Source organism: Megascapheus bottae, unplaced genomic scaffold, assembly GCF_031878675.1.
Source record: "Megascapheus bottae isolate mThoBot1 unplaced genomic scaffold, mThoBot2.hap1 HAP1_SCAFFOLD_90, whole genome shotgun sequence".
Lineage (NCBI taxonomy): Eukaryota > Metazoa > Chordata > Mammalia > Rodentia > Geomyidae > Megascapheus > Megascapheus bottae.
This window is the reverse complement of record NW_028327568.1, coordinates 344,742-369,652: the sequence shown is the minus strand read 5'-3', so window position 1 is coordinate 369,652 and position 24,911 is coordinate 344,742. Positions and strand designations below refer to the sequence as shown.

The 24,911-nt window shown below is 39.3% G+C and overlaps 1 protein-coding gene and 1 non-coding gene across 2 annotated transcripts; one reads left to right on the top strand and one right to left on the bottom strand.

The window, feature by feature from the left end:
• The first annotated feature begins 9,889 nt into the window (after nucleotides 1-9,889).
• LOC150039641 (uncharacterized) lies at nucleotides 9,890-21,394 on the top strand. Its single transcript, XM_090327696.1, has 2 exons — nucleotides 9,890-10,687; nucleotides 21,214-21,394. The coding sequence occupies exons 1-2, from the start codon at nucleotides 9,918-9,920 to the stop codon at nucleotides 21,392-21,394; spliced, it is 951 nt and encodes a 316-aa protein (XP_090183822.1). The 5' UTR covers nucleotides 9,890-9,917.
• LOC150039642 (U6 spliceosomal RNA) lies at nucleotides 13,997-14,101 on the bottom strand. Its single transcript, XR_016534298.1, has one exon. It is a non-coding gene; the product is annotated as a U6 spliceosomal RNA (small nuclear RNA).
• Nucleotides 21,395-24,911: the final 3,517 nt, after the last annotated feature.

The window sequence follows — 24,911 nt, the reverse complement described above, 5'->3', positions numbered from 1 at the left end:
GAGCCCAAGGTTTCTACTGATTATGACAAATGAGGGAAACCAATGAGCCTAAGTTCCTTTGAGTCTGGCTTACTTCACTTAATATGATTTTTTCTAAGTCTTTCCATTTCCTAACAAATGGGGCGATGTCATTATTTCTGACAGCAGCATAGAATTCCATTGTGTACAAATACCACAACGTGTTGATCCACTCATCAACTGAGGGAAATCTAGGTTGGTTCCATATATTTGCTATGATGAACAGTGCTGCAATGAACATTGTTGTGCTAGTGGGTTTAGTATGTCCTTGTTTCTGGGTGGATGGGTAAACGCCAAGCTCTCATTCATAACTGAGGGAACAATAAAAACATTCCATTCCAGGGAAAAGCTGCAACAATATGTCGCAACAAAACCAACACTACAGAGAATTCTGAAAGATGTTCTATACATAGAAAACCAAAATAAATGCAATATAGGGAAATAAATGGCACCTAAACAGCATACCACCTAAGGACCACAAGAACTGTCAAGACACAGGCCCAAATAAAAGCTTTTAAAAATGGTAGGATCTAATAAATATCTCTCAATCCTAACTCTCAATATCAATGGACTCAATTCTCCAATTAAACGGCATAGGCTGTCGAGTTGGATCAAAAAGCAAGAGCCATCGTTCTGCTGTCTTCAAGAGACACATCTTACCCAAAAAAACAAGCATCTTTTGAAAGTGAGAGGTTGGAATAAACTCTATCAAGCTAACGGCCCCCATAAACAGGCTGGAGTTGCCATCCGCATATCAGATAAAATGGACTTCAAACCAAATTTAGTAAGAAAAGACAAAGAAGGTTACTACATATTACTAAAGGGATCTTTCCTCCAGGAATACATAACGATCCTAAATATTTACACACCCAATCCCTTTCCCTCCCCCTCCATTCCCCATCTTGTTTTTCCACCCCTTCCATATCCAACTTCAAATAGTCCAATACGCACATATATAATATATCAGATAACCAGATAAAATACTGTAACAATATGAGATAACCAAGGCACAGCCAAAGAGATGAGAGACAACATGGTACATTAAGGAAAACGATCACTCATTATATGGCTTTTGTTTCTATATCCTGGAGGTCCTTTCATTTAGCATCATTGTATATGGCCTTATGTATCTAGGTTTGTTGTATTACAAATTTCTGCGAGGAGAGCCCAAGGTTCTACTGATTAGGACAAATGAGGGAATCCATCGCGCCTAAAGTCTTTCCATTTCCTTAGAAATGGGGCCATGTCATTCTTTCTGACAGCAGCATAGAATTCCATTGTGTATAAATACCACATCTTGTCGATCCCCTCATCAACTGAGGGGCATCTGGGTTGGTTCCATATCTTTGCTATGGTAAATAGTGCTGCAGTGAACACCGTTGTGCTAATGGATTTAGTATGTCCTTGTTTCTGGACAAGCAGGTAAAAGCTAAGTAGTGGAATTGCTGGGTAATAGGGGAGTTCTATGTTTAAGACTAAACATATGAGAAACTTCCATACTGCTTTCCATAGTGGTTGAATGCATTTGCACTGCTACCAGCAGTATGGTAGTAATCCCTCCTGGCAACATGTCCTCCAGCATCTGTTGTTATTAGATTTCTTGATCATGGCCATTCTAACTGGGATAAGGTGGAATCTTAGAGTTGTTTTGATTTGCATTTTTTTATGGCCAGAGAAATTGAAATTTCTTCATGTGTCATTCTTATTTCTTCTTCAGAGAAGACTCTCTTTAAGTCTTTCACCCATCTTTTTTTTCTTGTTTCTTTTTTTATTTTTAATAATTTTTATTGTGATCAATAGAAGGGTTACATTATATTTACCAGATAGAAGGTGCATTACTTCACAAACATTGATACCCTTTCTCATGACATGGTCCCCATTTCCCTCCCACCCTCCCCCCGTTTATCTTGATTTCCCCCCTTCCATATCCAATTTCAAATAACTAATCAAGCACATATAAAACATACCAGATAACAAGGGTAAATATTGTAACAATATGAGATAACGAAGGGATGGATGATTGTTTCTTTGGAGATTAATTTTGGAGTGATTCAGTTTTTTGAGCTGTTGATATATTTTAGATATCAGGACTTTTCTGTTGTATGGTTAGTGGAGACCTTCTCCCACTCTTTAGGTTTTCTAGTTAATTTGCTAGCTATGTCCTTTGCCATACAGAAACTCTACAGTTTTATGCAGTCCCACTTATTCAGATTTTCTCTGATTTGTTCTGTTTCTTTGTCTTTATTAAGAAAGTTTTGACCTGTGCCAAGGAGACATAGTGCATCTCCTATTCCTTCTTGTAAAGTTTTCAGTGTATCTGCTTGAACCTTGAGGTCTTTGATCCATTTGGAGTTAATCCTGGTGCAGGGTGACAAAGAAGGATCCAACTTAAATTTTCTGCAGGTGCTTACTTAAACAGTTCTGCCAGCACCATTTGTTGAAGAGGATATTTTTCTGCCATTCTTTTTTTGGCTCCCTTATCAAAGATTAGGCAGCCATAAGTCTAGGGTTATTATCTGGTTCCTCAGTTCTATTCCATTGGTCTTCAGGCCTGTTGTTATGCAAGTACCAAGCTGTTTTGGTGACTATAGCTCTGTAATAGAGTCTAAAGTTTGGTATTGAAATTCATCCTGTGGTGTTCTTTCTGCTAAGAATTGTTTTTGCTGCACGAGGTCTTTTATTATTCAATATGAAATTTAGGATTGCTCTTCTATTTCTTTAAAGAATGACATTGGAATATTAATAGGTATTGCATTGAATTTGTAGATAGCCTTTGGCAAGATTGCCATTTTCACAATGTTAAGTCTCCTAATCCAGGAGCATGGGAGGTTTTTCCATTTCCTCAGTTCTGCTTTAATTTCCTTTTTCAGGGTTTTCAACAAAAAGGTCATTTACATTCTTAGTTAATTCATGGGTACTTTATTTTCTTTGAGGCTATTGCCAAAGGAGTTGCTTTCCTGATTGTTGACTCATTCCTCTCATTGTTGGCATAGAAGAAGGCGGTTGATTTTCGAGGGTTAATTTTATACCTTGCTACCTTGCCAAAGTTTTGTATGAGGTCAAGAAGCTTGGGGTGGAGTCTATAGGGATTTTTTAATACAGAATCACGTCATCTGCAAAGAGGGAATGTTTTGCTTCCTCTTTCCCTATTTAGGTCCCCTTTATGCTTGCTTCTTGCCTTATTGCTCTGGCTAGGAATTCGAATACTATGATAAGAGTGGAGAGAATGTGCATTCTTTTCTTGTTCCTGATTTTAGAAGAAATGGCTTTAGCTTTTCGCCATAAGTATAATGCTAGCTCTGGGCTTGTCATAAACAGTCTTTATTATACTGTTCCATGGATACCTAGTTTTTCCAGAGCTTTTAGCAGAAAGGGGTGTTGGATCTTGTCAAATGCCTTTTCTACATCAATTGAGACCATCATGATTCTTGTCTTTGTTCCTTGTGATGTGTTGAATTATATTAATTGATTTGCGTATGTTGAACCAGCTTGGAACCCTGTAATGAATCCTGTTTGATGATAGTGTATAATGTTTTTGATGAGTTGCTGAAAACGGTTGGCCAGTATTTTGTTGAGAAGTTTTGCATCGATGTTCATCAAAGAAAGTGGTCTATAGTTCTCTTTCTTTGATTAATCTCTGTCTGGTTTTAGGATGAGGGTTATAGTGGCTACTTAGAATGAGTTTGGCAAAGAGCCTTTGTTATCAATTTCTTTGGAGAGCTTAAGGAGTATTGGTGTGAGCTCTGCTTTGAAGACCTTATAGAATTCCGCTGTGAATCCATCTGGCCCTGGGCTTTTCTGAGATGGAAGGTCTCTTATTGCCATTTCTATTTCAGTGCTTGAAATAGGCCTGTTTATTTGGATTAGGTCTTCTTAGTTCAGTTTGTTTATGTTAATATTGGCTAAAAATTCATCCATTTCTTCTAGATTCTCAAATTTGTTGGCATAAAGGTTTGAAAAGTATTCCCTTATGATGTTTTGGCCTTGGTAATTTCTGTCATGATATTACCATTCTCATCTGTGATTTTGTTTATTTGTATGTGCTTCTTTTTTTAGTAAGATTTGCTAGGGGTCTGTCAATTTTGTTATTTTTTTTTCAAAGAACCAACTCCTTGTTTTGTTGATTCTTTCTATAGTTTTTTTGGACTCCAATTCATTTAGTTCTGCTTTGATTTTAATTATTTGCTTCTTTCTACTGGGATTAGGGTTAGTTTGTTGTAAGGTGCAGCATTAAATTCTTGGTTTGCGATTTTTCCAATTTATTAAGGTTAGCAGTCAGAGCTGTAAATCTTTCTCTGAGTACTGCCTTTGCTATGTCCCAAAGGATCTGGTATTTTGTGTGCTCCTTTTTGTTAAATTTCATAAACTGCTGTATTTCTGTTCTGATTTCCTCAATGACCCATTGGTGATTCAAGAATGTGTTGTTCAATCTCCATGAGTTTCAGGGTTTTCATTGGTCGAGATTGGTGTCCAGTTCCAATTTGATGCCCTGATGTCTGAGAGAATGCAGGGAATAATTTCAGTTTTTGTGAATCTGCACAGGTTTGCTTTATGCCCTAAGATGTGGTCTATTTTGGAAAAGGTTCCATGTGTGCTGAAAAAAACATATATTTTGATGTTGCTAGGTGAAATAATCTGCAGATGTCTTTTAGATCTAGTTGGTTAGATCTGGAATCATTATGCCCTCCTGGAGGAGAGATCCCTTTATTAGTATGTAATAACCTTCTTTGTCTTTTCTCACTAATTTTAGTTTGAAGTCTATTTTATCTGATATGAGGATAGCAACTCCGGCCTGTTTATGGAGGCCATTACCTTGATAAACTTTATTCCAACATCTCACTTAAATAAAATGTGATTCATTGACACTAGGAAGTAACTCCCCATAGAAGGTAAATTTTTAGTATCAACTTATCTTAAATCACATCATCATGCCTAACAGTAAACTGTTACTGAAGTTCTACAGCAGTTACTGAAACACTGTGGTCAACACACCTTCAAAAATTCTGGAAGAATTAGTTAGCTGTTTGTCCTTAAATTACTCTCCATACAGGCTTCTTGAAGTGCTTTGTATCTTCATTTACCTGAAAGTTAATCTTCATTTGATATAGTTTATGGTGTTTTCAGAAATCCGTCTTCCCATTTTCTACTGATTAATTGGAGATAAGAAGTCCCACTTTCCATTTTCTACTGATTAATTGGAGATGAGTCTCAGCTTCTTTAGTGCCCGAGCTGGTTTTGAACTGTGATCCTCAGATCTCAGCCTGCTGAACAGCTAGGATAACATGGCTGAGCATAAACAAAAATTTTATCAAGAAATATTTTATGCACTTCTCAACTATATTCTGTATTTTAGCAGGTAGGCAATGTTCACAAAATTTTGTGCAAGCCTTTCTTTTGCTTATGTAGGAAGTATCAGTATCAGGTTATGGACGATCAGCCTTAATCTTTGGAAATTTAATATAATTGATTACCATAGCTTGTTTTTGTGCCAGTTAATTTTTTGTCATGTTTTTATTTGGGGACCTAAGTCAAATCTTGTAAGGACCAAATTAATCATTACATACCTTCTCAAGTACTGTTGCTCCCTTTAATACTCACCTGGAAACTATGCTTTTCAAAGATCTACTGGTGTGGTTTTATTCCCTGTGATTTTGGCGTGTTTTGATTGCTTTTGAGGGCACTTTATTTTCTTTTTGCTTTGTCCTGGGCTTGAGCTCAGAGCCTGAGCCCTGTCTTTGGACTTTCCCAAGGCTAGAGCTCTACCACTTGAGCCTTAGCAACACTTTCGGCTTTTTTCTATGTATGTGGTACCGAGGAATTGAACCCGGGTCTTTGTGCATGCTAGGCAAGCCCTCTACCACTAGGCTAACCTCACAACCATGAGGGCACTTTTTAATAGTAGCTCTAAATGGCTTTTTTAGTGAGGCAGAATATGAACATACAGGAATTATTATTTTTTTTACTTCCTTGTTACCTTGATATGTAGTGAATTTTATCAAAAGGTGCTAAAACTACTCTATCAGACATCTACTTATAACTAATGCTGTCATCCCAAATTATTAGCTCCTTAGATTTTTATCTTGTCTCTATTGGTAGCGGCAGAAATGTATTCTAACATACTAGGGAAACTTTGTAATTATCTACTTAATATAGGGGAAAATAAGTCTATTTTTAGTTTTCTTTCTCTCATTCTATGGATAACACAGGAAGCTGGAAATATTTTATGTGAGACCAAAGCTTACATGTAGAAGAATGCAATTCCAGAATTGATGTGCTCATGACTCAGAGCTAATTTCTTGAAGGAAATATGCCATTTCAGGAGATGGTTTCATTTGGAGATGTGGCTGTGGACTTCAGCTGTGAGAAGTGGCAGAACCTAAACATTGCTCAGAAGACTCTGTATAGAGATGTAATGCTGGAGAACTACAGCAACCTGGTTTCATTGGGTGAGCACAATTTACCTCATCTTCAAAGTTCAAGTGATTTGTTTTTAGTGGGTAGGTGAAGTTAGTTCTATTAGTTCTATTTAGATGGAATATTTCTTTCAGTGGGAAGTGTCGTTTCTTTCTTTTCTTTTTCACTTTTTTTGTAGCTGTTTTTTGTAATTGAGTATGAGCTCTAGGACTGTGCACAGTCAAGCTCTTCATCTGAAAGCTAGTTCTCTGCCACTTTGAGCCACAGCATGAGTTTTTGTTTTCTAGTGGTTAGTTGGAGATAAAGAGTCTCAGACATTTGTGCCTGCACTGGCTTTGAACTGCAATCCTCAGATCTCAGCCTCCTGAGCAGCTAGTATTACAGGTGTGAACCATGGGCACCTACCAGTATCATTTCCTTCTTGTTTATTTTACTTTTTTCTAGTTGTAGAGCTTGAACTCAGGGCGTGAGCACTGTCCTTGGGCTTTTCCTCAAGGCTAGCGCTCTCCCACCTGAACCACCACACCATTTCCAACTTTTATCTGGTACCAAGGAATCAAACATGGGTCTTTGTGCATGCTTGGTAAGCACTCTACCACGAGGACAAACTCCTGGCCTGAGTATCGTTTTCTTTCTTTTAAGGAAAACTTCAACTTGATTATGTAATCCTTTTTTTTTCATTAGTCAAGGGCCTTGAACGGTGGGCCTCAACTCTGTCCCTGAGTTCTTCAGCTCAAGGGTACCACCCTACCCTTGAGCCACAGCCTAACTTGCCTTTTTCTAGTGATTTATTCTCATTATTTAAGCAGCCAAATCAGTAGTTTGAAAAAAATTCTGAACTATGTTCCCTAATAAGGGACTGTCTTTACAAACCTGAGATGATTAATGTAGTTGGATATATAATCTAGAGTACAATGTATGTGACTACTGAAAGTATGATCTAGGAATCACTAAAGTGTGTATTCATAATCCAAACCGGGCACTGGTGCACTGGTTTTGCTTGAAATCCTACCTACTCAGGAGGCTGAAATCTACCTACAATCAAGCCCTCATGAGCTGGAATTTGAACCGAGGGCTCAAACTGATTGAATGCTAGCCTGGAGTAAATGCTGAGTTCCAGGCACACAATGGGGAAAAATTCTAAAGCTAGGGAAAAGTTAATAAATGGAACCAGTGAGAAATGAGAAAGGAGTGTTAGGAGCAACCTTGTGAACAGCATGTGTGAGACCTTATAACACAGATGACACACTATGAGCAATAATTCTCCACTAATCCTTATCCACAGGGCATTGTTTAGCCAAACCTATATTGATTGTACAGCTTGAGCAAGGTGCAGATACATGGATATGAGAAGTCTCAGAAAAGAATTTTACAGGTGAATTATTGGATTTTGCAAAGTGATGGTGAAAGCAGAGCACAGTAGGTAAATACATCTTGAGCAGTACTAAGCAATAACATTCCTAGTTCCTGTAGTTCTGGGTGTTGCAAGAATTCATATGGAGACGTAATGAGTTTTGTGTGGAAGTAGAGTTAGAGTTAAAAATTATCTTCTTTGTGGAAATTATTCTGAAGCAAAAAAATAGAGATACAGAAAATGAAATTTCATTTTCTCTGTAACTAGGAAAATACAGATATAGTATAAAATGGAATATGCCAGTGATGGTGTCCTCTGATAAGAAAAATGGCTTGTCAGTGGTGGGCAGAGACTGTGATTTTGAATCAAAGGTTATAGTCTACAGTGGATGATTGACAGCTCCTGAGCTGGATTATCCTCAATCTTTCATTGTTCTGATGGTCAGGATTGCCTGAAAAGGGATTTAGACTTAGACTTTGTCTAAGATTTATAGAAATGAACTTTAAAATTCCCATAGATACATAAAGAAGTTGATAGTGAGAAGTTAGTACTGAAGAGATTTGTGTATAAATCCTTACTCTCAAGAACCATTACCACTTAGGTAAAAGGCAAAGGGATGGATAAAATACTTCAGTGGTATCCTCTAGAAAATATGCCTGTTCCTCACTTAATGGTTGAGAAGGGAAATGGTAATATACACATATTTCAAGAAAATAAAAGAAACATCTTATTCCCTTATGATAAATCAAAATAGTATTTGAAAAACAGAACCATAAGGATACTATATGCAGATGATAAGTACTCATCTTAAAACCCTACCAATACATAGTAGAATTATTTGTGATGTTTTAAAGTCCTAACATTTAGGATGGGAGAAAATGTCTTTACCTTGACCTGGCACGGTGGTTCACACCTGGAATCCTAGTTACTCCAGAGGCTGATATCTAAGGATCATAATTCAAAGCCAGCCTGGGCACTAAAGACCCTGAGTCTCTTATCTCCCAATTAACCACTAGAAAACAGGCCATAGCTCTGTGTCTCCATGGGTATGGTGGTAGCCTTGAGCTGAAGAGCCCAGGGACAGTGCCCAGGGCCAGACTTCAAGCCCCACAACCAGAACAACAACAATAACAATAACAACAACAACAAAGCCGGGTGCAATGGCTCACATCAGTAATCCTACCCAGGAGGCTGAGGTCTGAGAATCAAGTTTCAAAGCCATTCCTGGCACGAAAGGACCTGAGACTCTTATCTCCAACTTACCTGGAGAAAATGGGAAGGGGGCTTGGCTCAAGGGTAGGGTGGTATCATTGAGCTGAAGAGCTCAACACCCAGGCTGACTTCAACCTCTGGAATGCAAAAAAAAAAATTAAGCAAAGCAAACTTCTTTACATTAAAGAATATTGGAATCTTATTTTTATTTTTGTCTTTTTTTAATTTTAACTCGTTTTAGATGTCCAAGAAATGGAGGACATAATTACAACCTGCCAGGAAAATTCAGTTGGATATCTTTGTGAAGTAGCAGTCACGAATAGTTGTACAGTGGAAGAAAGAGGGAGATTAGTGAGATCACTTGATTTGACTTCAAAATGTAAGGCATAGCTGAGTAGAAGTAATCTAGACTCCTTAGTGATGAAGACTGAAGAATTCAGTGAGTGTCAGAACATGGGACTTTATAGTGAGCTTGATGACATACGTGCTGCATATAGGCCAATTGTATCTCCTGTAGTTGAAGAATCCTTCAGATATTCAGAGCATTTTAGACCAAAATTTGAGTATTCTGATGAGCTGGAGTATTTTGAAAATGGTGAAGAAGGGAAGGTTTGAAACTCAGAGAGCATAATTTTAAAGCAGAATTGTGTTCTTGTGGGAGAGTCTGACAATATCCATAAGCAGCATAGAGATGACTATGATAATTCTACTCACAATACCCAAACAGTAGTTCAGAGAGGGAAGAAAACACTTGAATGTACCAGATGTGGAAAACCATACACCAGGAAATCAGCTCTTAGGAGACACTGGAGAATTCATACAAAAAAGAAACCATATGAATGCAACAGACATGGAAATTCTTTCACCCAGAAGTTAGAATTTAATAATCATCAGCAAATACACACCAGAGAGAAACCTTATGGATGTAAAGATTGTGGAAAGTCCTTCTCCCAGAAGACACACCTTTCTACCCATCAGAGATTACACACAGGAGAGAAACCTTATACATGTAACATGTGTGGAGAGTCTTTCACCTGGAAGGATCGCCTTACTAACCCATCAGAGAATACACACAGGAGAGAAACCTTATACATGTAACACATGTGGAAAGTCTTTCACCCAGAAGAAACAGCTTACTACCCATCACAGAGTGCATACAGGGGAGAAACCTTATACATGTAACACGTGTGGAAAGTCTTTCACCAAGAAGGAATACCTTACTAACCATCACAGAGTGCATACAGGGGAGAAACCTTATACATGTACTGTGTGTGGTAAGTCATTCAGCGACAAGTCAAACCTTTCTGATCATCAGAAAAGACACACAGGAGAGAAACCTTATACATGTAACATGTGTGGAAAGTCTTTCACCAAGAAAATAGAACTTACTGTCCATCAGAGAACACACAGAGGAGAGAAAACTTATGAATGTAATGAGTGTGGAAAGTCATTCTCCTGGAAGACAAGCCTTACTAATCATCAGACAACACACTCAGGAGAGAAACCATATGAATGCAAGAAATGTCAAAAGTCTTTCAGAATGAAGTCATACCTCATATTGCATCAGAGAACACACTCAGGAGAGAAACCTTATGAGTGTAAGAAATGCAGAAAGTTTTTTGCCTACAAGTCACACCTTAATACCCATCAGAAAACACACACTGGTGAGAAACCTTATCAATGTAACAGGTGTGGAAAGTCTTTCAGAAAGAAGTCATACCTCCCTTTGCATCAGAGAATATACACAGGAGAGAAATATTATCAATGTAACAGATGTGGAAAGTCTTTCATCTGGAAAACAAGCCTTAATAATCATCAGAACACACACAAGACAAAAATTTTATGAATACAACGAATGTTTTTCACCCGGAATGCAAACCTTACTAATCCTCAGAATACACACACAGGAGAGAAAACTTAGGTAATCAGTGTAAGAAACCATTCATCCAGAAGACAGACCTTGCCAACTATCAGAAAAAAAAATAACAGGAGAAAAACCTTATGAATGTTATAAATGTGAAAACCCTTTCATCCAGAGGAAAGCCTTAGTAATCATCAAAGATGACAAAATGAGAGAAACCATATGAAGGTAACAAATATGCAATGTTCTTCACATAGATATGACACCTAAGCAACCATAAGAGAATTCTCACCGATGAGAAATCTTAAGACTGTAATAAAATATGTGAAGTCTTTTTCCTAAAAGAAAACTCGGTTTGCATCAGGGTACTCACAGAGTGAAGGCTTATGAATATAGCAAATATGCAGTCTTTCACTCAGAAGGCACAGTTCAGGGTTCCACATGAGAGAAATCCTATGAATGAAACAAATGTGGAAAGTTGTTTGTTTTTGTTTTTCTTTTACTTTATTTGTCGGCTAGTTAATTGTATATAAGAGTAGTTAATGTCTGGTAGTTAATTGGATATGAGTCTCTTGGACTTTTCATGCCATCGCTGGCTTTGAATCATGATCCTCAGATCTCAGCCTCCTGAGTAGCTAGGATTCCAAGCTTGAGACACCAGCACCTGTGAAGTTTTTCCAAAAAGTCATACCTCAGTTTGCAGCAGAAAACACACAGGTGAGAAATTGTTTCAATGGAACAACTGTGGAATGTCCTTTACTAAGAATTCATGGCTCTGTACTTATAAAACACACAGGAGAGAGAAGTCTCATTATTATAACAATCGAGGAAAATCTTCCATCTGGAAGGCACACCTCAGTGTTTATCAGTGAAGTGATTTGCTAGAAGAAAAGTGGCAAACAGAGCAAATGTTCAATGAGTTTTAATCAGCCAAGAACACAGAAAGCATCTATTTCTCCACTACTCCTCTAAACTCTCTCGCTGTATGTGTGGTCCATGCATTATAGCAATGACATACTACATAGAGTTCAATTTTTGAATAGAAGATGCAATTCCATGTTTATCATAAAATTTGCACAGAAGTCAAATCTCTCTTAACCCCTATTTTTTTTGTGGGTCATGGGAGTTGGACTCCGGGCCTTGGCAATGTCCCTGAGCTCTTCAGCTCAAGGATACCACCCTACCCCATTCAACCACAGCCCCACTTCCCCTTTTCTAGTGATTAATTGGAGATAAGAGTCTCTTGGCCTTTAGTGATCTTTACTGCCCAGGCTGGCTCTGAAAGTCAGCTAGGTTTACAGGTGTGAGCCACCATTCCCAGCTTGTCTTAACACCTTTTATTCCCTACTTAGTTCCTGAAATATTCAGAGAACATGGAAGGACACACTATTGGGTATACATTTTCTTTGAGTGTTGGTAAAAGTCTTGGCAGCTTGAACTCGGAACCTAGGCACCTTGTTAACCATTTTTGCTCGAGGTTAATACTCTACCACTTGAGCCACTGCACCAATTCTGGTTCTTTGGTGGGTAAATAAAGAGAAAAATCTTTAGAATTTTGATGAGTAACCCCAAAATGACTAGTTTTTCCTTTTTTTTGAATTAATCACTAGTGATGTGTTGTTTGAGATGGTTTATCTTACTCATTGTTTTTTCCTGAGTTATAATAAAACACAGGTGTGGATGATATGAAGTGTCTTTGCTTTCTCCCTGTTCTGGAGGTTGAAAGAGAAGCTCTCAGGAGGATGACTATCTCTCTGCCATCACTACTTTTCCTTACTCCATCTCTCTGAAGATAGCTGTACCAAAACACAATTAAGGGGGCCAGGAGTTTGGCCTAGTGGTTAAAGTGCTTGCCTAGCATGCATGAAGACCCGGGTTCGATTCCTCAGTACCACATACATAGAAAAAAGCTGGAAGTGGTGCTGAGACTCAAGTGGTAGAGCTCTAGCCTTGAGAAAGTCCAAGGACAGTGCTCAGGCCCTGAGCTCAAGCCCAGGACTGGCAAAAAAAACAAAAAACAAAAAAAACAAAACACAATTAAGACATGGTTTTGTTAAAGTTAATTCTGGAAGTAATGGGAAAAATGAGGAAGTAAAGGAAGTTAGAAGATGGTTAGATGGAGCCAGTCCTGGTGTGTCACGCCTATAATCTTAGCTACTCAGGAGGCTGAGATCTGAGGATCAAGGTTCAAGGCCAGCCTGGGCACAAAAGGACTGAAAAAAATTAACTTTACTTTCTATTATTGGGGTAATGTATAGAGGGGTTATAGTTCATTGGCCAGGTAGTAGGTGCATTACTTCTCACTCATTGACACCCCTTCTCATGATTTTGAGACTTGAGATTCTTATCTCCAATTAACCTCTAGAAAACTGGAAGTGGGGGTTGGCTCAAGGGTAGGGTGGTAGCCTTGAGCTGTAGAGCTCAGGGACAACGAGCAGAGTGAGTTCAAGCCCCATGACCCACAAAAAAATAAATAAGATGTTAATAGTAAAAATAGCCTTGAGCCAGGAGCTGTTGGCTCACGCCTGTCATCCTAGCTACTCAGGCGACTGAGATGTGAGGATCACGTTTCAAAGCCAGCCTCGGCAGTAAAGACATATGGGTCCTGGCATTGAGGATCAGGGGCAAGGCAAAAGAAGCTGGTCCTTCCCATGGGCACTGAACCATGAAGCAGCCCCAACCCAGGGAAGACCAAATCAGTGGTTGGGGTCAGTCCCCATCTCCCTTTGTACCGCACCTGTTGGTGACCATTACTCAGCCTGTTCACAGAGTGATATGGGATGGTTCTCCTGATGACTGACCTGTCCTATTAATAAATTCATTTATTAGATAAATCAAAAATTTTAAATTAATTTTTTGACAGTCCTGGGGCTTGAACTTGGGGCCTGAGCAATGTTCTTGGGCTTTCTCATTGCTAGATTTCTACCACCTGAGCCACAGCACCACTTCTGGCTTTTTTTCTATGTATGTGGTACCAAGGAATTGAATCCAGTCTTCATTCCTAGTAGTCAAGGACTCTACCTCTATGCCAAACTACTGGCCTTGCCTTTTCTTTAATAATTTTTTTCAGCTAACTACTGAGTGGCTAGGATTGCAGTGTGAGCCCTATCCTATTTCAAAAAAACAAATATATGTACAAAAATATGGAATGCTTCACAAATTTACATGTCATCCTTGCACAGGGGCCATGCTAATCTTCTCTGTATCATTCATTTTGGATATATTTATTACTAAGTGTTTTATTGTTTATACTAGTGTAAACAGTATTGATTCCTTAATTGTAAATTTCCCACATATGTATGTCCACTTTATAAAATTACTACATCCTGTTACTTCACATTGAACTGTTATTGACAACAATAATTTGTAGTGAAGTCTTGTGAGTTTTTAAATCAAAGATAATGTAAGCTTTGGGAGCCACTGGCTGCTGCCTGTCATCCTAGATCCTCAGGGTGTTAGCTGCTTAGGTTCCACCTGGGCAGAGACAGAGGCTGCTGGAGAACAATTACCCGCAAGGCCTCGCAGGCTCCAAGTTTCCACTGAGTCAGCACTGTGGGGAGAGTCCCACCCTCAAAACTAGTGTTGGACACCATGGAGCCACCAGACCCCTGGTGCCCTCTTATGCACTTGCTAGTAAATACCTGTATCCATAGAGATCGGCCTTCTTGTGTAGCTTTCCAGTCTCTCCCGGTGCAATCTTGTGGTTCCAACCTCAGTCCTCCCCCCTCCATCCTCAATGGTGCACCCTGCTTCTCTGCTGATCCAACCACACCCAAAGGTTGGTGAGAAAGTGGTAGGGGTGGGTGAAGTGGTCCTCTACTGGTGTGCACTGGGAGCTGTTGTGCAGCGTTCACTTGGCCTGGATCCCTTGGGACCCAGCATTGGACCCCAGCATCCTCTGCTGCTGCTGTAATGAGTCCAGCTCCTTTGGCTTTGCAGATAGTGCTAGAGCCTAACTGATACCCAGCTCCCCTGGTCTTGGGCTCCTCACATGCCTTGGCCTGGGACTGAGGACACCAAGACCTGCTTTGACCTCAGCACTTCAGTATCCTCAGCCCTGAAAAGGAGTCCACGCCTTGACCGATGCACATCATTCCACCTACGGGCCATGGGTTTCTTCCTGTCGAATATTCTAGTTGTCGTGTGCACACACCCATTTGTAAACCTGAGTGCAGTCAGTGCGCGCTGCCCTGAGACATGTGTCTATCTTGCCTACCAGTGTTGTGGGGAGTCCACATTCTTGGGGACGACACAAAAGTTGTTCAAACATGGCATTGGTGGCACCTGCCTGTAATCCTACTGCTAGGAGGTTGAGATCTGAGATGTGGCAAGAGAGTCCTTGAGACGTTTTTAATTTTGCTAGCTCTGGGGTTTGAACTTAAAGCCAGAGCACAGGAATTGGGCTTTTCCCTTAGCTCTTTTGCTCAAGGCTTATTGCCCTACCCCTGGACACACAGCTCCCTTTCCCATTTTCTAGTGATTAACCAGAGATAAGAGTCTCAGGTTCTCGGGCCAGGAGTTTGGCCTAGTGGTAAGAGTGCTTGCCTAGCATGCACAAAGTCCTACATTTTATCCTTGGTACCACATATATAGAAAAAAGCCAGAAATGGTGCTGTGATTGCAGTGGTAGAGCTGTAGCCTTGAGAAAGCCTAAGGACAGTGATGAGGCCCCAAGTTCAAGGCCCAAGACTGGAAAAAAAGAGTCTCATTCTTTAGTGCCCGAGCTGACTAGTAGCTAGGATTACAAGTCTGAGCCACTGTACCCAGTGCCATTTTGGATTTTATCATAGGAACAATTATGACAGACTTTGGTGGCTTATGCCAATAATCCTCTGCTTAGGAGGCTGAGATCTGAGGATCAAGAGTCCAGGCCATCCCAGGCAGGAAATACGGTGAGACTTGTCTCAAGTTAAGCAGTGAGAAACCCGGACGTAGTGCTATGGCTTATTTGGTAGCATGTTATCTGTAAGAGAAAAAGCCAAGAGAGAGGAAGAATCCTGGGTTCAAGCCACAGTCCTGACACACATGAAAGAAAAACAATGAAATTATTTTACAACTGAGAAACCAGACTCTTGTTCATCATAACACATTACAAATTGCTTATTTGAGAGTTGGCTAATGGTTTTGTCTTTCCTTCACAGAGGTGAGCTACTGCTTTGTGTTCTCAGCCAGTCTTGGTAATGGAAATAGACTCTCTGTAGCACATCTGCAGAAGGGCAGAATCATTCCAGAATTGTGTTCAGTTTATGTCCTTGCAAACTGAAGATGACCATCAGCTGCTACTTTCTACATCAATGGCTAGGGGTATAATCAGTGGTTTGTTTCAGCGAGCATCATAGAACTGTGATTTCTAATTTGAGTGAGACTAAAAGGGGTCAGTCATTCTCCTTTTCTGTTTCAGAACTTCCTATTAGTGTCAGTACTAAAAATGTCAGGCATGCACTGGTAAGGGAATCTCCTCTGAGTATAATATACTCTGCATTGTATTTATTTATTTTTTGTCAGCCACTATTTATTTTGTTTACCTAACACTGATAATGAACTAAGTGCTATATTAAAGCAATTTATAGGTGTAATAGTCTTGAAAACACAGTTTGAATTCATCTTACATTACCAAATAAGCACATCACAATTTTCCAAATTAATGTCAGCTCATGTAACTGTGTAATTGCCTTCCATTTTTCATCGTAAGTTAGAAGAATAGCACAGATGGCAAAGTCATTCTGCTGCACAGTAGGGTGACTAGAGCTCACAACATAATAATGTAGAGTCACATAATGGTGTAATATAGTTCACAATAATACACAATATATTTACAAAAAGATAGAAAGGAGAATTTGTAATGACCTTATCATAAAGACACATGTGTAAGGTGATAGGACTGCTAACTACCTTGAATTTATCATTTTACAATGTATACTCTGCGTTTTAGAAAACAGCCACTTAATTTTTACTTTTCTGTTGTGTTGAGGCTATTGTTTTTATTTAGTATTCCGAATGAAACCACCACTGCTATAATAGAGTAAAAAAGCAATTGACAGAATGAAAATGCTAGGTTGACAGAATGAAAAGGCTAGATACTCATTTCTCAAGTATGCAACACTGAATTTATTGCTCCAAGATGCCTTTGAGGTTTCATTTGTTGCTCTTTTTTTGTAATAGTAAAAGATGTTTGTTCAAATACCTACCGTAAGTGTTATACACAATCTTTACCCACTTTTTGATCTCATATATTTGGAAAATTGATTTATTTTTTCCTATTCCTCTGATTTGATGTTATGTTTAACCTGCCCTTATCCTTGAATCATTTCAGGTCAAAAGTTGAGAGATGGCCACTGTGATTTCCCTTGGTGGGGTTTCAGACAGCCTGGCTTTCTCTCCTTTGTACAGGCTGTTTCAGAATAAGTGATGAGGATGACAAGATCTGTGAATGGGATACACTCTCCATAAAAATCAACTATGATGTCAAATCTTTTTGCAAAGTTATGCAGGCAAGGATGCTTTCTTTTAAGCTTTTTTTACTTTTTTTCAAATACTTAATCACCTTTTTTTTTACTCTGGGAAATAAAAAGTTAAACAAAAATTTGGTGAAATTTGAAACTAGGAAACTAAAAAGCAGCCATTGTCCCTGAAGTCAACATTTAAAAATATTAGAACTATGTTCATACGTTTTAAATTATTAAAACTTTGTTCAAGTGTTTTAATTGTTAGTAATTAGAGCAAAGCATGATAGCTGTCATATGTATTCCTAGTTACTTCAATTACTGAGAAGCCCTGGAGGGTGTCTCCTGACTGTAATCCTAGTTACTCAGGAGGCTGAGATCTGAGGACTCCGATACCAAGAGACTCATCTCCAATTAATCACTAGAAAATGGGAAGTGTGGCTGTGGGTTTAGGGGTAGGGTGGTAACCTTGAGATGAAGAGTTCAGATACCACGCCCAGGCCCAGAGTTCAAGACCCATTATCCCACCGCCAACAAATAAAAGATACTGAGAAACGGAGGATTAGGCAAAATGTTCACAATACTGTATCTCAATCAATAGGTGAACCCAGTGCATTGTGCTTTTTACCTCATCTACTTAGAAAGGGTAAAAAGAAAGATTGTGTTCCAAGTTGACCTGGTCATAAACATAAACCCTAGTATAAAAATGAGTAAAACAAAAAGAGCAGGGTGTGCAGCTCAACTTGTAGAGCACCTACCTAGCATGAGTGATGCCTCGAGTTTAAGCACAAGGATTGACAGGAGGGAGGATTGAGAGAAAAAAGGAAATTGAGGAGTTATGATATAATCACATACTGGAATTATGTGAAGTACTAAGTAAAGGGGTTACACATGTTTTATATGAAAAGAGAATATAAGTTGTTTTTCTCCAAAATGATACTTACGTGCCTGTTTAGTTTAAAAGCAGTTAATGATTTCAAAACAAATAATACAAGAGTGATTAGAAATGAATCATTGTTTTCTCATCATTTTTTGCTACATTCCTCATTTACAAATTTCAAAGAATTGTTGTTGACTATATTCATTATTTGTTAATTTAATCTTTCATCCTGAGTCTGTAGTCTATTGTGTGCACTGTTTATATTTATGATCTTTCTTTTCCCTTCAGTCTTGGGGCTAGAACTCAGGGTAATGTCACTGAGCTGTTTTGCTCAAGGCTAAACCACTAGCACATTGTGCCACTGTGCCACTACTGGTTTTTTAGTACTTCACAAGATGTAAGAGGCTTACAGTATCTTTTCTGCCTCGGCTGACTTTGAACATGAATCTGCAGGTGTGAGCCACTAGTATTTGGCTGAACTCATTTACTTTAACTGTTATGTCTGTGTAACCTTATCCCCCAAATACCTTCAAAGTGAGATGCAAAACTAGCTTTAAAGAAAAACCACCATCTGAGGCTGGTATCCCTTCTCTGAGCACAGTGCCAGTACTAGTTTCCTGGTGGTTTATTAGGGATAGAGTCTCACGGACTTTCTTGCCCAGACTAGCTTTGCACCTTGATCATCAGATCTCAGATTTCTGAGTTGCTAGGATTACAGAACCAATACTTTAAGAGGCATTTTCAGTGTATGTCTTTGGATCCTTTGTGGAAGATCAGACAAATGTAAGTATATGGTTTTATTTCTGGGTCTTCCAATCTGTCCCATTGATCTTTGGGTCTATTTTTGTGTCAATATCAACTTGTTTGTGTTACTATGGCTCTGTAACACAATGCATTATTTCCATGTGTACTGTTAAAGAGGGATCACTTGACAGTGGTACCTGTCACATGTATGGCAGCATGTCCTGTTCCATATATACCATTCAGTAACACCTCCTACCCAGTATCTTAGATAATACTATTTCCTTTTATTTTATCATCCTAAACTTAAGTGCTAAAAGACTCATAGGGTCCCTCAGAGAGTGCTTCAGAAAAAGTGTCCTTATGAGAGATGACAGTTCCATGAATGTAGCTTCTCCAGACATTTCAAGGGAAAAATGTGGAGTTGAAGAGAGAGAATTAATAGTCCTTAGTGTAGGCTAATGTGTGCACTTGTATCTGAGAATTCAATAGAAAAACAAGTATAAAAAGGTATAAAGATAGAAAAACTTGTGAGTACATAAAGGAAATTCCTTTACAGAGTTACAGGATAGCTTTGTATGTTAATCTAAGTGCTATCAGAAAAGAACTCAAAACAAAAATTGAAAGTGCATATCAAATGAAGTGAAAATAGATTTTATTATCATTATAATTATTAGATATTTTGGAGAATATTCTCAGAATATAGTACTACCACCGAAACCAAACTGTACACTATATCTAAAAATAGTTGTAATAAATTAAGAATCCTAAGTTAACAGTGTTTCTGAAGTAGTATGGTAGCATAGTTGTGGACAGCGAAGAGCACAGACCTATGGCCACCTAATCTTTGACAAGGGAGCCAAAAAAATAGAATGGAAGAAAGACAGCCTCTTCAACAAGTTGTGCTGGCAGAACTGGTTAAGCACGTGCAGAAAACTAAAGTTAGATCCTTCTTTGTCACTCTGCAATAGAATTAACTCCAAATGGATCAAAGACCTGGAGGTAAAAGCTGACACACTGAAAACTTTACAAGAAGGAATAGGAGATACACTAGGCCTCCTTGGCATAGGTCGAAACTTTCTTAGTAAGGACCAAGAATCAACAAATCAGAGAAAGGCTGGATAAGTGGCACTGCATTAAACTGCAGAGCTTTTGTATGGCAAAGGACATAGCTAGTAAATTAATTAGGAAGCCTAAAGAGTGGGAGAGGATCTTCACCAACCATTTCCACTTTTAAAAGATACTTTGTCTTTACCCCATAGAGTGGCAATGACTCAGGCAGGCCTGTGATTGTGCCCTATAATGTGTGAAGCCTGGAGGCAAGCCTGCTGGAGATGCTGGTGATGAACCTGGTCCCTGCACACCAGAAAGGTCATCTTTTTCTTTATTTGAAACTTTCTACACAATTATATACTCTGTGGGACAATGGAGCAAGTACTGGCTATTTTGTTTAGAAAGTGAATGTTCCTTCTTCAAGCTCAGGGCTACTCGGTCTTTCATGGGTGAGACTGGGGAATACTTGGCATCTAGAGCCCATTTGTTCCCACTGGGGTATTGTATTGGGAATGTGGGATCAGACAAGTGCACACCTTGTCCAGTTTTCTAGACCTGGCCACCTAGAATATTTCATTCCACTCAGAAGCTACAGAAGCCTCAGAAGTCTACTTAGTGAGAGACTATGATCAGAGGCACAAGATGCTGGCACACAACTTCAGCTGTCACATGGTTGAAGTCCTAGGAAACCACATTTCCAAGTAAGGTTTCAAAAGAAATCTTGGAGGCCTGTGGAATAATGTAGAGGGAGGAGAGCTAGGAAGAAAGTGGACTGAGGACCCTGTGTCTACTGAACCACCAGGCAAGGACAATATTGGGCTATTGCATTTACAGATAGATGAAGCATTTTTATTTTTGGTTCTGATTCTGTGCCTTGAATTCAGGACCTGTTTTTTTGTCTCTGATTTTGGTGGTGAAATATTGGAGTGCTCATCACTGGAGCCATAGCTCCGTTTTTGGCTGTTTGCTGGTTAATGGAGATAACAGTATCGTGGAAATTTCCTTCATAGGCTAGTGTTGAACTCTGTTCATCAGAGCTCAACCTCCCAAATAGCTAGGATTTCAGGAACAAGCCACTGTCACCATGCAGAACATTTATTTTTTAGAGAAAAGCATAGACTTATGCCATGTGCTTTCTTATTGTGCATTATCATCTGTGATTTAGCCAAAGCCATAGATATCCCCTTAGTTCTGGAAGAGAGCCTCCAGGTGACTTTCTCTTCCTTTTCTTTATCAGATACAAATCACTCCAGCCTAATTGTGAGGAAGATGAGCAGGTGAATAAGAAAGTAGGCTTTGGGGCCAAGAAAGGGCTGTCCTTGGATCTGGGAATCTTTGGACCTTCTAACTCCAAGTGCAAATTTCTCCTTTGCACACCACTTGTGATTTTTAGCAGGGGATTGAGTCTTGGGACTTGAGTGGATGGCAGAGCACACAGTTGGGGATGTGCTTCTGGTCTGAGGAATGACAGGGAGGGCTTAGGGAAGAAAGTCTACAAGTAATGTTAAAATTGCCTCTCTCAAAGAAATTTTGAGGACTTGTACACTAAAACTTTCTAGAATTGAGTGGTGAAGATCATTCTGCTTGCAGTAGTGTCTACTTCTTTCACAAGTTGCATGTGTATATCTAAGATGAGTAGCCTCTGCCTGGGAGTCAAGCGAGAAAGGAGCTTGGTGGGAGGGTCCTGATGATAGGGAGGGTGGCTGCTCACTCTCCTGTCACCAATCTGCCCACAGCACCCCTGTTCCTATTAATATCAGTACCATTAAAAGGAAAAAGAAACAAAGAAAACAGAGGAGAGGGACAGAGACAGAGAAGAAAAAAATAAATAAATATATTGTCGGGCATGGGGGTTCACGCCAGTAAACCTAGCTACTGAGATATGAGGATCAAGGTTTGAAGCCATCCCAGGCACTAAAGGACTTTAGAATCTTATCTCCAATTATCATCTAGACAATGGGAAGTGGGTCTTGGCTTCAGGGTAGGGTAATAGCCTTGAGCTGAATAGCTAGCTCATGGACAGTATCCAAGGCCCATGACTCATACAGAACAGAAAAGAAATAATTATAATTTTTGAAATCCAGAGGCTAGGCCCTGAGTTCAAGGTGTAGTACCAGCCATGGAAAAGCAAAACAAAACCAAACTTGACATATGGTGCAAGTAATAACACTCAGTAGACTTGAGAAAATGAAAAGTTCAGATAGAAGCACCAGCCCTTGAGTTTGAGGCATAGTACCAGCACCCAAATTTTAAAAATAAACATGAGCAATCAGGGTTTGGCTCAAAGTCGACAGCTTGCTAGCTCTGAACAAAAACTTTCAGGGAGAGTATACTAGGCCCTGATTTAAAACCCTAGGAAAAGCACCAAAAGGCAAAACAAAACAAAATAAAAAATAAATGTTAACTTGTAGTTAAAAACTTCTAGCTGATCAGCTCACTGAAATTTTAGGATCACAGTTCTAAGCCAGCCTGGACAGGAAAATCCATGAGACTTCTTGCATTATATGCCAGTCCTGGGACTTGAACTTGTGGTGTTTTGCTCATGGCTAGAGGCCTATTACTTCCTACCTTTTGGTGGTTAATTGAAGAGTCTCATGGAGATCCTGTGGACTTTTATCTTCCATTAACCAATACAAAGGGCAAGGGAACTAGAAATTGACCTGCTGATATCACTGTAAACAATTTTAGCCTATAGAAAGGAAAAGAAGGAAGGAAGGAAGGAAGGAAGGAAGGAAGGAAGGAAGGAAGGAAGAAAGAAAGAAAGAAAGAAAGAAAGAAAGAAAGAAAAAGAAAAAGAAAAAAGAAAATGTTAGTCATTCCTTCAGTTCAAACCTTAGGAATAAAACAACCAAACAACCAACGAAAGTCAGAAAATCCCTTGTGGCTTATGAAGAGACTGTTAGTATTGAAGGGGGAAAATTAGAAAATGTGGCCAGATCACCAGGACAAGAAAAAAAAGAGTGTCAGAAATTCACCTTTGACTCAAGGTGTGAAGATGGCTAACATGACAAGCAAAAGAACAAAAAGAAAACAAAATAAATAAAAATGCCAACTCAGAGAGACTTGCCAGTGCCTCCTGAGTTCAATCCTTTCAATTAGCAGAATTAGCGCCCAAATGCACACGAAAACTGAAAATTTGGGTTGTAGCTGTTAGAAATGAGAAGAGGAGGAGGAGGATGAAAAGGGGAAGAAGAGGAAGAAAAAGAAGTAAAGAAAGAAAAGGAAGAGGAAGAGGAGGAAGAAGCAGCAGGAGGAGACCCTAAATATAAGCCCCAGTATCAACAAGCTTCTTCCCCATCAAAATAATTAAGAATAAAATGAATGTAAAAGAGGGTAAAAGAAAAGAAAAGCCACAGAAACACCTTAAAGTGACCGGTGAGATGTTTGCTTATGTCTGTAGTTCTAGATTTTTAGAGGGCTGAGAGTTGTGGATTTTAATTTTCACCCAGCCCAGGTAGGAAAAATTCCTGAGTATCCATGAGACTTGTAACCAATAAATCACACACAGGGGGAAAAAAGAAACAACAACAACAAAATCTAGGGAGATTGAGCTGTAGTTCAAGTGGTGGATCAGTAGCTTTGACCAAAAAGCTAAGGGACAGTGCCCCAGACCTGATTTCAAGCTCTATAACCAGCAGAGAGAGAGAGAGAGAGAGATAGAGAGAGAGAGAGAGAGAGAGATAGAGAGAGAGAGAGAGAGAGAGAGAGAGAGAGAGAGAGAGAGAGAGAGAGAGAGAGAGAATTAGCTGTAGAGACAAAAGGACAGAGGGACAGAGAGGAGATCTGAAAACATTTAATATGATTTTAAAATGAAATATAGAAGTTGAAAAAGAGTTGTTTAATAAGACACAAGAAAAATATAAGAATTTTTTGACAATGAAGGTTAAAATATCAAGCTGAACTCACGCAAAATTTACCCCAACCTACAAAAAGCCCCGTAATTTTGCTTTCTATCAGAGTTGTCAGTACTTTAGAACTGAAACTTCACAGCCCATGTTGAGATGATCTTCATTCTCTGATGCCTGTGGATGTGCAGCCCTGGGAGAACTGATGGACTGTACAGTATCTGACCTGCCTTATTTCCCTTGTGTCTGGGACTAGTCATGTGTTGGGGGTGGGGGCATGGGTACAGGAAGTGGAAATCAATCTTGAGGCACATTCTCACAGGAGGAGCTCACAGAATTCAGAGTCTTAACAAGCACTGATTTAAGCTACATTCTTCTTTTTTTTCCCAAGGAAGGGTGGAGTTATGTTACACTTATACAATTACTGATAGACTTCACAGATATCTACCATAAAGAAAATATGGATTTTTCTACATTTTATAAGTAAAATTAGAATTAAAATGAAATTCAAGCTTAAAAGATTCAGTCATGTAATTACATTTTAAAGAGGGAACACAAATACCTCTAAACTATTCCTAAGTGTGTCAAGGAATGGGGGCATACAGAGAGGACAGCATTGCCAGCCACCCACAGACAGTTAGTCTTCATTATTTTCTTGTCATGATTGATCATGTTTTATTCTTTGGAGAACATTCACTCTATTTTTCCTATGAAAATCAGTTGTGTTTTCAGGCAGTATAATTTGTGACTACCTGAACACTGATCCTTTTATTGGAGTCACAGTGCCAGAGACTCAAGCTCCTTCTCTCTTGCATGACCCTGGTGTTACAAAGCCCCTGGCTGAGATTTTTATATGAACAAATGGGTGGGTGAGAAGCTTCCCTGTGTCAGTGACAGGGCTTCTGGCTCTTGGTGGCTTTGGTATTTTTCAGGACTCTTCACTGCCATCTCTGAAACTGCCCGTTATTGGGCCTGCACACAGCAGCACAATCTCCTCAAAGTAGTCATCATCCTGTTCACCACCCCCTTCATTCTCTGTTTTCTTCAGGAGCTAGAGGCTCTGATATCAAGCTGTGTCTGCTCCAAGGGA